Source organism: Botryllus schlosseri, chromosome 2 (assembly GCF_051294905.1).
Source record: "Botryllus schlosseri isolate E-star chromosome 2, Bs_hap1, whole genome shotgun sequence".
Taxonomy (NCBI): domain Eukaryota; kingdom Metazoa; phylum Chordata; class Ascidiacea; order Stolidobranchia; family Styelidae; genus Botryllus; species Botryllus schlosseri.
The window spans coordinates 2,615,550-2,629,977 of NC_137237.1; the positions used below are offsets into that span (position 1 = coordinate 2,615,550).

Consider the following 14,428-nt stretch of genomic DNA (forward strand, 5'->3'; position numbering starts at 1 on the left):
AAAATATAATCTTTCCATAGTTTTATTCTTTCCATGTCGTCTACGGCGATAAATTGCTATCAACAGTAGCTAGAACCAGCCGTACTCATACACCTGCGAGACAATTCGTACTAGTTGTAACCAGACATGGGGTAATCGCGATTAGTAATCGTAATCGATTACGACGATTACAGCATTTTCAAGTAATCGTAATCGCAATCGATTACATTCGAAAAAATCCCGAAGTAATCGTAATCGTAATCGACTACTTCCCATATGTAATCGATTTCTTTGTGAAATAACGATTACTTTTTATTTGTACAAGGACTGTGACATAAACTGAATACTCGTGAACAAGGAAGAGGTATTATACCAGTTATTGAGAGCGTAAACGTCTGATTTTCAAATGCTACTGGTCATTATTACGTCAGAGGTAGCCTATTAGCTTTGCTCGTCTTTGCGTACGAAGCGTCCACACATAGTAAATAGATATTCGATGTACATTAGTGTGATTGTAAGAAAACCCACCGTGCTGTATATCGGGTTATCAATACATTTTAGACACCACTACCTCGCAACAGGATAATTAATCACCCCTCTGCCTAAGTTAAAATAGCAACTTTTGTATTGATGTTTGGTTCTGCTTAGTTAAACTATAGAATGTAATAGTTCTAATTCTGTAGTTAAATTCAGTGTCACCGTGCTGCTTGGCGAGCAGTAGGCCTAGATGGTACGAACGTACACCAGACAAAGGTTTGAAATTTTGTAATCGTCAAATAAAACATTACGGTTTCCACAACAAAGCATTATAATCAACAGCTGCTGATATATATCATAACCGAGCCGTTGTTTTGCCGTTTTCGTAATGGCAGCTTGCAATACATTATCTTCATTGAGTTGAAGGCAGAATTTTGTGTTCACTGTCTCGTATTCTCATATTATTTTACTCAAAACGGGCGCCAATCGCTATCTCACAATTCTTTATTGAACATTCGGACCTGCCGCCATAGCCATCGGCTTATATACCATGGTAGCGTGGGTTGTAACTAGAATCAGGATCAAAACAGCAAAAGTTTCACCCACCCAAACATTGGTCTTGGGCCCCCATAGAGTAGTCGATTTTGAAGTTGTCAATAGTATTGGTAATTGCATTATATTGCGTTTTTAATCCTATCTCAGCGCCCGATGGCCAGATTTACCTGAAGAGCAGGGGGCGCGTAATTCATAATTATATCATCTGGTATCTTGGAATAATTACTTTATTGTATGTTGTTAATTCGTGACCTCCGGTCTGTTATATAGCCAAATGATTGTAGTGACCCAAACATAGCAGAATAAAAGAAAAACTTGCGTGAGACGCACACACAAATTGTCATGTCTAATGCTCTGTGGGTGGCCAGATGGCATTTGCATCGTGGGCTCATATTGAAAGGAATAGACTGTTTGTCACACCCACCCAGCGCGGCTATTGACAATGGACACATACCCTAAGTTTCGGCCAATGTCTTTCTTTGGTCGCACACTTCGTGGAGTCTCATGTTGGCCGAAACTGCACATGTCTTTTGATGTGTCGAGTAGTGGTATTGACTGGCACCTATAAATGCCTATTACTATGAATTATACAAGCTTTATTTCATGAGCGGGAGAAGTATGCATTTTGAAATCAAGCTATCTAGAGACAGTTAAATCGCAAAGCTCAAAGAGAATTTCCAAGTTAATGAAATCTATCGAAAATACTCTTATAATTTATGTTGGTTTACGAAATAGTTTTGAGTACCCTCCAACCACGCTCCCCACCCTATTGGGAAATTTGGGGTGCGGCAGTTATGGACCTGGCAAGAATGCAAAACGTTGTGTGCGATAAACCGTCCTCTATCAAATGGGCAATGGTACATTATGATGTAACAAGGAAATGTCCCATCTTTTGTGCAGACAGTTGTTATATCATTAGGCCCATTCAGCGTCATCAATGTATTGTCTTCCAATATAGCTACTACGATGCAAAATGTATGTAATCGTGAGTAATCGTGATTACTTTTCCAATGTAATCGTAATCGTAATCGACTACTTCCTGATTTTGCTGTAATCGTAATCGTAATCCTAATCGCGTGATTCAGAAGTAATCGTAATCGCAATCGATTACATTCATGAAGTAATCACCCCATGTCTGGTTGTAACTGCGTTATACGTGAAGTGAAGTAGGCACTCAAAAGAAGATACACGCCGGCAAGGCAAGTACGTAAGTCTAACGCCCCGGTAGTCTCGTTGTTGTGTTATTACCCTTTTACATGCTTGGATGGTGATGGTGACACGCTTGGAGTCAGTCTGAGCGGGAAACCGTGTGGCTAGAGATAACTGTTCGTGAGTGTGTGGTTTGCGGATGAAGAAGTAGTGAAGTATAGGAATAGGTATGTGGAAGACAAGGCTACCGCGGTGTGTGCACAGAGTTTTGTGGGTGTCGTATGGGTGTAGTAGGTTGTATAGTTTTGTGTCAGTGGCTTTTTGAAATATCTCATGTTTATGTGATTGTGTGAATAAAATATAAAACCGCACGGACTCATGACATCAAGATCTTGAACAGAGCTATATACAACAACGTTCCTGTTAGGTCTCAGTACGCCGTATCATGAACGCTACACAAGCAACCTGGAGTTAGATTACTCAATATTAACGCTAAAAAAACAAAGGGCGCTGGCGATTTTGAAGGGGGCGGAAACGCTCGGGGGGCGATATGGGGGGCGCTAGGATCAGGGGGCAATATGGGGGGCGCTGAAGAAAAATGGCTTCGCCGTAGGTTTTTGTTTGTTTTCTTCACAACATTGGCGTTTATCGCCTATATGGTTATTTGCGCCCAGCACATTAATTGCAATAACACAATGTCTTTTTGCGCTCTTGCTTCGTTTTTCTGGTCTTTAGCAAGTGAAGAAATACCAATTTTGAATCGTGTGCTTACTTTAGTTTAATACGTTTATGCGTTTATGGGTTTCAATATCTTTTGACTATATAGCGGACATGAGGTAACAAAATAACGGGTACGCCCGAATATGTTTAATTATTAATTACGTGGCCTACATTTTCCAAGACCACAGCTCACTCAGCGCTACTGGTAAATCCGATTACGTGAACTGAGAGGATAAAAAGTTTATAGCGACATATATCTGCAATTACCACCTATTCATTCATGCATTATTGAAAATTTTGGCGCCTAGGGCGACCAAGCCACACACACTTTGCTGACCATCGAAATCACGCGACGGGTTTCATGAAGTTTGGTTTATCGCGCTGTGGGTGCGCAAGACAATCGTTTTTTAGGGGGGAGCTGACGTAGCGCTGTTACGGCCCTCCTTCTTACCCATTGTCTTTATTACAGTCCTTACAATATGGGAGGGGGGGCTAGAGCACGATAATTTTTGAAAGGGGGCGCTGCAGGAAATAAAGGCTAAGAACCAATGATATAAAGCGTCGAATGAGGTTCACTCGAAACAACTATACGAGATGGTGATTTGAAGCATTTTTAAAAATACGGCTTTTGCATCGTAGATGTTCTGAAATTCGTCCATACAATAAAAACTGCAAACACAACAGCGACGAAATATTCTGCGATATCAGTCATATGTTAGATATATCGTTCGATTTTCACCTAATACTCGAGATACAGCAGGATATAATTGTATTCTGCTACTGTCAGGCCACGTCTAAAGATTGGCAGTGCACGGAACAGTCCAAATCCATCCGTCCGAAGCTGTGTGTCGGTTCTTCAGTCTCTGTTTCATTTACTTCGTTTGTTGACTATATAGTCACAAGCTTTATTTCCATAAAAGTCTTCAAACATTAACATTACATATCTGATTTTGGTGGTCTCCGTCCTCACTTTGGGCACGTCTATATTCTTGCTCGAAAACCTCAAATATCTCAAGGTATCGTCTCATTTAAACCAAACGTGATCGCTTTGTCTATTTTAAGAGTCACGAGCTTTTACCGATACACGCGCATTTCGGTGTCAGATACGTGTAAAATGCCCCATCGCGGCGACGGATCAGCACGAATTAATGATTCGAGGCGAGATCGCCACTGTACTAATGATGATCAGAATTCCTTCGTAATTATAAACCTCCCGATACCGATAACAGTAAATAAACAAAATAACTTACTCATAGTGCTAGACTTACATTTTAGTCTTTCAACCCTTGATTTCTCATGTAATGCATGACAATATCTTCTAACAGAGTTTCATTTTCTGTCGGAAATCAAGTCAAGTGCGGGTCACACGAAGATAGAAACCTATCTTCATTTTTAATATATTTCAACGTCTACAATGACAACGTGTTTCTAGCGAAGGCAAGCATTGTTCAACCGTGTATTTGTTTTTAATCTTCCCCTTCGTGTCGCCATTTATTTGTCAGTACAATGGCGCCGTCTAACCACTAGGAAATCAGTCTTCCCTGTAATTATGTCATAAAATATCGTTTTGAATAATGCGTTGCACTCGTGGTCCTACTTGTAAATGTATTTCATGGCATATATGCCAGATACAATGGTAGCACTGTCACGGATGTCTTACCAGTAAATTATCTCAATGACAGACGCCAATTGAATATTGAATTGGTTACTTTATAGTCAAGATATTTCTAGATATAATTTATATATGTGTGTGTGTGTGTGTGTGTGTTTGTGAGTTTCTTCAAAAATGAAATTTATTAGAAGTGTTCGGTGTTTGCGTAGGTTAAAGGTGGGGTTACCATACGTCCTACGTTAGGAGAATTTGTCATCCTTTTTCAAGAAATCGAAAATTTTCTCTTGAGGACGCAGCAATGTCGTCTTTTTTGGCAATTCGTCCTTCTTTATATCTTTGACCGCCGGGCACACCTAAAAAACGCCATAAATGATGCAAAATCTGGATTTTGACGGCAGGGACGTCAATGATGACTAAAAATCCGTTAGAGCGGGTCTTCCAGTATCCGAGTTGAAAAAATGACCTTTTTTAGTCAACACAACAGCATTACTAGCAGAATTTTTTTAATTTTCCGTTTTATTGCGCGATTTTTTAAGTTTTGTGATTTGTAAAAAGTGTCCTATACTGGTTCTCAAAATATGGTAACCCTAGTAAGCCTAGTTGAAGGTCTTAGGAGACTATTTAGTTCTGTTGTCATCGTTGGTACTTAAGTAGAAGTGAGGGTTCTACTCAAGTACAAAGTATATACAAAACTAAGAATTCTCTAGGCCCAGATTTACATCAAATGTTAATTGTTAAGTAGAAGTGGAAGCTTGCTAACATCATAACCACTTGAGTTAGCGGAGGTAACAAAATCTACTTTAGTGCTCTCACAAATTAGATGTAGGCTTCTTCGTTAATGTATAGAAAGGATTGTTCAAATGACCTCGACGTATAGAAATCCGAAGCCGGGATTAATGTTTCGAACTCAAGAATGCTTGCACGCTAGTTAGCGGAAAGGATGCTTCTAAATATGAATTGACGTTGTTAGGACGATTTTATATGTCAAATACTAACAAATGATTGTATCCAGTATTCAGTAATACGTGAAAACTGTAAACTAACATATATGTTTCACATCATACTTCGGTGAATATGTTCAACCTTAAACAAGAAAAATTTCTCGGAATATATAGCATTTTCATATAGTTCCGCCACAGAACTGTCGATTAGGTGAATCTTGTTGAGTGCATCCATTCATTTTGGTCAATGGTTATTTCACGACTCTACGCCAAATTCGGTAGTCTATGTCGCATCTTTTAGTGGCGTTCAAGGAACTGATAACGTTTCTCGGCAAGATGCATATCTGGCATATCTTTGGAGTTCGAGGGAAGTAAATCAAAACCGTTATAACGAAAACCATTAAAATTTACATAAAGATTTATTTACCAGCAGAAGTGGTCAGTCATGAGTTACTTCTGCTCGTTTTGAATACTCAAGTATAGGTTTTGCCTACTCCAACCACTTATTTAGGTGATTATATAATAAATACGAGGAAAGAACGAAAGCACAGTTATTTTAAAAACGTACCCTAAAGTCTCAATTTTTGAGTGACATTTCAAGGCATGTTTAGGAGCGTTGGTCACGATTAGGGCTGGGCATAATCGAGTACCTGAGTGATTCGATTATGAATCACGTAATATGCTTCGAGTCGAGTCAAGCAATCGAGTATCACTCATTATGACGTCATAACAGACTGTAATATGTCAAAGTTCAAATATGTACCTTTTATGCGACCAGAAAGAATATATTGCCTGGTATCCATCACATTAAAGATACTTTGGTATTTCTTCGACCATACCGATTTCATTGCACTGGGTGACAATGTTGTGGGATGATCATGACTTCAGAAATGTGCTATTTCCAGTAGCGTTCGTAGCCTGCACTATATGTCTCGTATGCTACGATACGGCCAATCACATTTTCAAGGCTTCAACCGTGACAATTAGTATCGAAACTATAATTTTGGTTGATAAATTAACTTTCAGTGGCGAGGAGCGTATAATTTCAGTGCTCGAAAAAATTGTTTTTTTATTACTCGACTCGAATCATTAAAATTAATACTCGATTCAGATTCGAGTACTCGAATCATGGTGCCCAGCCCTAGTCACGATCTTGCTTCCGCGTACCCTTCTGTTGCTTTTATGCATTTTGTGAAATCTGTATTTGGATATCAATGAACCATTGCTCGCCAGCGAAATGGTCCCAACGTGCCCAACCCACTTATTCGGAGCACAATAAAAACAAAAAAACTTTAAAATCTCAATCCTGCGCCTGCAATATCAGAAAGGGCGGTTAATACCTGCTCTGACTAAGCTGTACACAAACGAGATACAGCCACCTTAGCCATGTAAATTTACGCAGGTTGGCAAAATTAAGAAGCTCGTCATTTGCGTACAAACACAGCTACCCCGTCGAAATTAAACACTACTAAATCACCGAAACGATGTATATTCAGGGTTTGTAGTCGCATAAATTTTCAGGTGTAAATAACCTTTGCCGTTTCGTGCAAAGTAATGATTTTACATGAGTTGGTTTATTTATGCTTTACATTGCAAAATACGATTGATATATCAAAGTACGTTAATTTCTGAGAAAAGCCGTATTTTACAATCAGAGTCATATACCGAACGGCTCCCACGATTTTAAATTTTACCGCAAACTGTCTTAGAAATCTGTGTGTACGGTGGATTTAGGAATAGATTGTCATCGCAAAAATAAACTTATGATTAATGACTACTTTGTAATCGAAATACCTGTCGATAGTTTCCGAGTTATAGATTATTTTATTTTAATTTTAAAAGCGACATTAGAGTTTTTTTAGAATTCATGTGCGTCAAGACTCTCGTAGCGACAACTTATGCATGAGCTTTCATGAGGTGAGTCGAGCGGTGGTTCCCGGATTTTATTTCATTTCTGCATATACGTCTATACGCAAAATAATTCTCATCGAATCCTGTTATTGTTATAATCGTAACGTATAACCTGTTGGTCCTGCCTTGACCATTAACCCCTGTTCCGAGTTTATGATCGTATGTAATATATTCATACCCGTATTGTACAAGCTAAATTAAGTTCCAACGTATATTGTAACAAGGTAATTACAAACGGTGGCGAAACTATCCTGATAAGACTTTTTACAATACTAATAACAATAATACGTAATATACCCGTATTTGGATTCAAATCAATATAGACTGATCATTTTACTATTTATTTAAGGGTAGGATATCCTGTGAAAGCATGTTTCATCTTGGTATCTTGGCATAGCAGTGAACGTGTGCCGTGGTGTAGTCTGATATGCGTCGATATTGATGTCGGGCCAAGAGTCCTCTTTCAAAAGAGTAAACGGAGAATATGATGTTTTATATTTTCCTGCTTGATGTTTTTGTGCTATACACACCCACTCGTGATATACATACCACGATCAGTGCATTAGGGCTGTTCAAAAACAACTTTTTTTTCCGGATTCCAACCATTCACTGACTGAATTGTCAGGTTACCCTAACAAACGCTGCACACTAAATTTGGTTAAATTCTAACGAATATAAGACTCCGCAGATGCAAGTAAATTTTTTAATTTATTAGGGAAAATTCAGAAAAAAAAATTCAAATTTTTCTGTCAGCCCCATCAAATAGTTTAGCTGTCTTCAAAGACGATGCAAAACGAATTTTACTCAATTCCAACTCGTAGAAGCTGAGTTATTTGAGAGAGAAAAACTCAAATAACCTGACAATTTACTCAGTGAATGGCTGGAATCCGGAAAAAAAAGTTATTTTTGAACAGCCTTACTGTGCATAGGCATACCATGTGACGTAGGCTACGTCACAGGACAAGGAAGGTGAAGAAATAGCAATGTAATAGTTTTGCGGGGAAGTCACAGATAATACCAGTTTTACCCATCAGGTCTTTAATCTGACCCAGCCGGGATTGAGCCCACGGCATATCGATTAAGAAGCCGAACGCTCCACCATTAGGCTATCACGGCGAAATAAGAAATAAGAACTGAGAACTAAGCTAGCGATTGAATATAGAGAAAGAAAAACATGGATTAATTGGGATGATTGCCTCAAACTACGCAATATTGGGACACACAAATAAGGTAATGCCTTTTAGGCTAACAAGTCCGGTGAAATCTTCAATCGACATCCACACAGTGTTGGGATGACTCGAGTCACCTTTTTCGTATGACTTGACTTGACTTGACTCGAGTCACTTTGCAAAAATGACTTGACTTGACTTGACTCGGTGCCTCAGAAATGCAGATTGACTCGTGACTCGGAGCAAAATTTTCGAGTCAATTTCAAGTTATTAAGTAAACGGTGTCGATTTTGTCACTTGTGAGAGCAACCAGTCTTCAATTATTGTAAGTTTCACTATCCATTGTTACATCACAAATAAATTGACCGCTAACGAAACCATCACACCTACGTTGTCGTAGTAGCAGTAGATTTATCTAATAGCATCGCATCACTGTTTTTTAGGCAGCTCAGTACTTACATTGCGCAGTGCTCACCTTTGCCAACACTCTTGTATGATTTAAATCGAACGAATATAGTTTATGCCTTTCACGGATGTGTAGGTGGGTAGTGCCTATTGTACTACATCAATTTGATCAACCTCTCGAGGCTTCGTACTCGATCCTTTATATTGGCTGATAAAAACAGACTGTAGCATGTCGCTATTATGCAGCTACTCACGTATTTTATTAGCAGTTCTACGTGTGCGTGAGCGATACAACATCTTTTTGCTTGCATATTTAACTTTATAATCGTCATTTGATTCAAGATAAATGGCCAATTAATCTATCCTTCACACAGTTAGCAAAATGTAATGACTTTGGATCATCACAGATAATTAATTCGAAAATTTAATTTGAATTGAATCGTGACTTGACTCGTGACTTGACTCGACTTGACTCGAGTCACCTCCAAAAAACTAGTGACTAGACTTGACTCGAGTCACCTTTGAAAATCGATTGACTTGACTTGACTCGAGTCAAAATGTGCAATGACTCGAGATGACTCGTGACTCGAAGGTAGTGACTTGATTCCAACACTGCCCACAGAACGGGATTTTTAAGTTATGAGGTATAGCTTCTGGTTTCGTGTGCGACCTCTTGGGCGTGACCACACACTCTGTCTGGTAAACGGCTAGTTAATTTGCGAGCACCCGCAGGACTGAGTCTGTACGTGGTAAGTGTGCGATGGAACGCGCGATCCTGTAAGAATCCGCTTAATGATCATTCCACAGCAAAGAAAAATGGCCGGTTGCATTCCGAAAGATTTCCCAGAAACGAGAGAGAACCATGGTTGCAGCTGCTCTCTACAGGTACCTTGCACGCGTTAGCAGTACAAGACCACCATACTATTATATAAACAAGGTATATGCGCAAAATTCGTTAATTCGCCGCAGACATCCACCGCGAAACCCAGGTTAAATTCCATATGAAGCAAGTTATGTTTGATCGCGGATTTTGATATCAAAGTATTGGATTGACTGGATTATGCGGTATTTGCGTGTCGATTATTCGAGTATTGGCGCAAAGCTGTAATTTGATGGTGCAGGGCAAACAATGAGGGGCTTCTAATTAATATCGCCACGTTAGCCCAAGTATATTGCAATGGCATAAATCACTAAGGGCATTATAGGATCGATTCCGAGGGGTGTGAACCTTGATCTTTGTTTTGCTGTGCGTGCGTAGCATTTCATCTCTAAAATCTATATAGTCTTGACTCTTGACGGTTACAGAGAATTAAAAATGGCCTGATCTTGTTGTGACATGCGTTGCAGCATTCCGATAACATCGCAAATGACTGAATATACGTTGCTTTCAGCGAAGAAGCCGAAAATTTTTCGTTAAATCTTACAATATTTACCAGATTCCGTGTAAATCGCATAATCTTCGAGTTCCTTGAAGGACTTTGTCATTAATTTGTCGAATTCTGCGAGTTGACTTTTTAATCGAAGGTTAAGAACGGTATATTGTGGTGGATTAATGTCGTTTCAATAATTTGATAACATCTGGTACATTGATACATTCCTAAATAGTGACATGCCTGACTTGGTGATGAACAGATTGAGCTGCCGATAAAATTTCGACTTTGGGAGTTACATCATAACCAAATCACTTTGACTATAATGTCTAATGACGATCGCCGGGTATGGAAATGTAAGCTATAAATTACGAGAAACTGTACCAGAAGCAAATGTTCACTTAACTGTGTTTTGAAAACCTACATGTCATATCCTAACATATACATTGCAATACATGTAATCCAATTATGTAGATCGCTACCACCCATGCCATGGTATAATGGTATCTTGTAATTGCACGTAACACAGTACCAGTATATTAAACCTTACGTATTGGTCAGATTAACATTGCCCTAAAAGCGATAGAAACTTGGATTTAAAGTGTTGCTGCATCTACCAGCCTGCCGACGAACATAAGGTGCAATATGTTATTTGTACTTCTCGTCACTTCCGTTCTTACGTCCATCGCCGAAGGAGATCTGTGCGATTATGCACAACCAAGAATTAACGTCGACTGGTTACAGGCACGTATATGATGATGTATATACTACTTCAATATAAACCACGCTGTAGGCTACAATGTACATCAAGTAATACTGGCATTATTATTTCAAATATTGTACGAGTTATGCCGAGCATATAGTACATTTATAATGAAGTCCTGTTACATTTCAGTTAAACGGATCGTGGTATCACCATATGATATTTGGAAGCGGTAGCACCACGTGCCGGAAAATGAACATCACAAATGTCGACATCGAAGGCAAAGTAGTCAGCGTAAAATTCCAAGACCTGATTTCGTGAGTTACTCTTGACTCGTTGTTTTCAGACGACCAGTATTGAATCTTCAACTTAGTATCATACAGCGCATGTCTGCGCGCTAGCGTGCGCAACTGTGTAATGTGCATTAACGTATGAGATCAGCAAAATGTAATATAGTGTTGATTAGCGCTCGACAGATGACTGTAACACCTTCTCCAATAACCCCGATTTGCTCAACCGATATTCAAAAGATATGGCATCTATAGCTAAAGACGCATTTCCAAAACTTCAAAGCATTTTTACGCCTTTGCAGCCATTGCAATGCTCGGACATGAAATAAACTGGGAAAACTGTACTGGGGAACCCGTAACCTAATAAACCGATCAATATCCCCAGTTCAGCAGCTGCAGATTTTATTTCTCTAACCAATGCTACCATGACGTAACGTAAAGGTAATTGTCGATATATTCTACCTCTAACGGCCGATACCAATATCTCTTTCAAAGATATCGAATCGTTATTATCTGCGAACCGATAATATAGGTCGGCTCTAGTGCTCATATTTTTGCCAAGTATGCTGTTGATTGGTAAATACCATGGTGAATAAGTAAACCTATCGCCAGGCGGGGACATACACAAACTTAACCAATCGTATATTTTATTTTTTCATGGATTTAGATACTCGTCCCCACAGATACAAATTCGTGAAGAATTCGCATTCTTCAGATGGAGCGACAATCCTGGGGTTATTTACGCGGGAATCAAACCAGGTGCGGATGCATAGTTATGGAATACTTGGTTCTCTGCGCACGTATTACGGTGCAATGTATTGTTCCAATGTATTCTTCCATGGTTAAAGAGAATCTTAGAGGCACAGCACTTCAATACACAATTGAATAATATATTCATGTTGAAATACACCCGAATATTTTCGGCAGACACTGGTAAGGAGTAAAATCGTAAGCAACTACCGCATAAAATTTAGAAGAACATTGTATATCTTCTGTGGTTATTCTCATTTGTTTATGATATATATTCATTCAACTATTTGTAAAGACATCACATAAAGTAGGCAAGACCAGTATACGCATTCTTCACGTTCAATCACACCTTGTCAAGGATCTATCGCGGTAAGAACCGTCGTGGTCCTATAAAAAGTCTACCATTCGCCCTTTGTTTATCGTTTACGCTCAGAGAATCACATATGAAACAGAAAGTATTTAATCCGTCGTATTTATATTTATATCGACCGCAAATCTCTAAATGGAGTTTAACCCAGAAATATGTTTTATGCAGAAGACCGGGCCGCGTTACTGCGGACAAAAATGTTACCCAAGCGGAAATCGCTATGCTGGAAACTAGCAGGTATAATGGTTGGAATTTATATCCAGAATCTTTCAGTTATGTGAATAATTCTTCTTCAATCAGATTTATATTGACATTTTAAGCTACGTAGGTATATGCACAATTTCAGGTGCACATAAATTTACAATGTTGGTGGCTGTCACGGATAAATGCAAGAAATATCCAATATTAGGCCGCGCTTAATATTGTCAGAGGTGGTTAAAGCATACTTAGTCAAACCAGGCGATCACGTAAAAGTAGACGAATCGGGTAAATTTTTACCCAATTACAATTCGATGAAGCGGTTTCCAATAAGTAAAAATTTAGGCCTAAAAAGTGAAAACTATATATGGAACATACAGAAGTAGAAGTAGCTCAATATCATACCAACTTGATTAAGCAGTGCGAATAGGCAAAACTTCTTGCATTAATCAAAAAGTAGAAGTAGTTCGTTACCCAAAGCCTCAGCCAATGGCCACCATGTCTTTTTTTCTTCAGGTATTCGACGATTCCACTATACCATCCACGACACCGATCACAGAAACTACATCATATTCCTAGGATGCAATGATAGAAGTATGCTCAGTTATATATATTATCACTGAAACGCCTAATTTTGAAATCTTACTCTCGTTTAATTTTGGCAGTGACCACGGTGGGCGTTTCTCTGAAGTCGATCGAAATTGAGGCTGAAATGGTCGATATAATTCAGCGAAGCTTGACCTCGACCGGAGTGAACTTTTCGAAAGCTCTCCAAAGCAGTTACTTGACGTGCTACGCTTTACAGAATTATTGATGTGATTTTGACAAGCAACATTTTGAATATACAATAATACATACAAGCTATATATTGTTTCGTTTCATATGGTCAATACAATCGCACTATGACAATTTGCAGTGTTTACGAGTTTGCACATTACCATCTGTACGATGTACACGTTTCGTTGTGTAGCCCGGTGGTTCCCAACGCACGCGTTGCCTGATTCATTTTTGATTCGCTTGTTTTCAGACATGCTGAATGCTGATAGAAGAATAGAAATAAAAGAATAAAAATAATTGAAAACGTGAAGAGACTCGAAAAAACCTACACACCATAGCCCGTATTCAACAACCATTACTCAATGCGCAAACTCGAATTTCGTTATTATTTTTAATAGAATTCCCTAATTATTTGATCAGTTAAGCTATTACGACTGTTTGTTAGGGTCGCAAGATTTAACCGACCTTATATTGTTTTCGGGGTTCTTCCTTAAAACGTTTTCGGAATTACTGGCTTATAGTGATGTATATCTAAAAGTTGAAGTAGCTTTAATGCAAAATAACTATAAAATATCGCCGACCTCACTGCAATTGCAGTGACTTAAAAAGCCCAGAAAGTACAGTGAGCCGAGTTTGAAAGTCGGCAGCAATGATCCAATGAAGGAAGGCGCATGGAAGAGGGAGAGAGAGACTGATTCGTGGAAGAGAGACTGCAAGAAAAGTCGTCATGAAAAATGCATTGAAATGTTGAAATTACAATTGTTTTGTTGAAATTGCCATCGTGCCATTGTCGTGGAGCACATAGCCTCATAAGACTATAAGCACCACTGCCGTACCTTATCAATACATTACAATACAACTATATAATATGCCATATGCGATTAAAAGTAATTCATTGCATTGATTTACTTGTAACTGCTGGTAGTAGGATTCCACTGAATGATTCAGTATTGGAAATCGCTTGTAAACCGACAATCGCAAGAGGACGAAATTGGTCAAAAACAATAATGCAATTTTTATCCATTATTCGTGGCGGCTTTTATATATGGTGTTGG

General features: G+C 38.8%; 1 protein-coding gene across 1 annotated transcript; it reads left to right on the top strand.

Annotated features, from left to right (window-relative positions):
- Positions 1-11,183: 11,183 nt before the first annotated feature.
- LOC145459334 (uncharacterized) lies at positions 11,184-13,505 on the top strand. Its single transcript, XM_080337981.1, has 5 exons — positions 11,184-11,308; positions 11,949-12,040; positions 12,567-12,635; positions 13,113-13,190; positions 13,262-13,505. Exons 1-5 carry the CDS (start codon positions 11,208-11,210, stop codon positions 13,408-13,410), a joined length of 489 nt encoding a protein of 162 aa, XP_080194107.1. The 5' UTR covers positions 11,184-11,207; the 3' UTR covers positions 13,411-13,505.
- Positions 13,506-14,428: the final 923 nt, after the last annotated feature.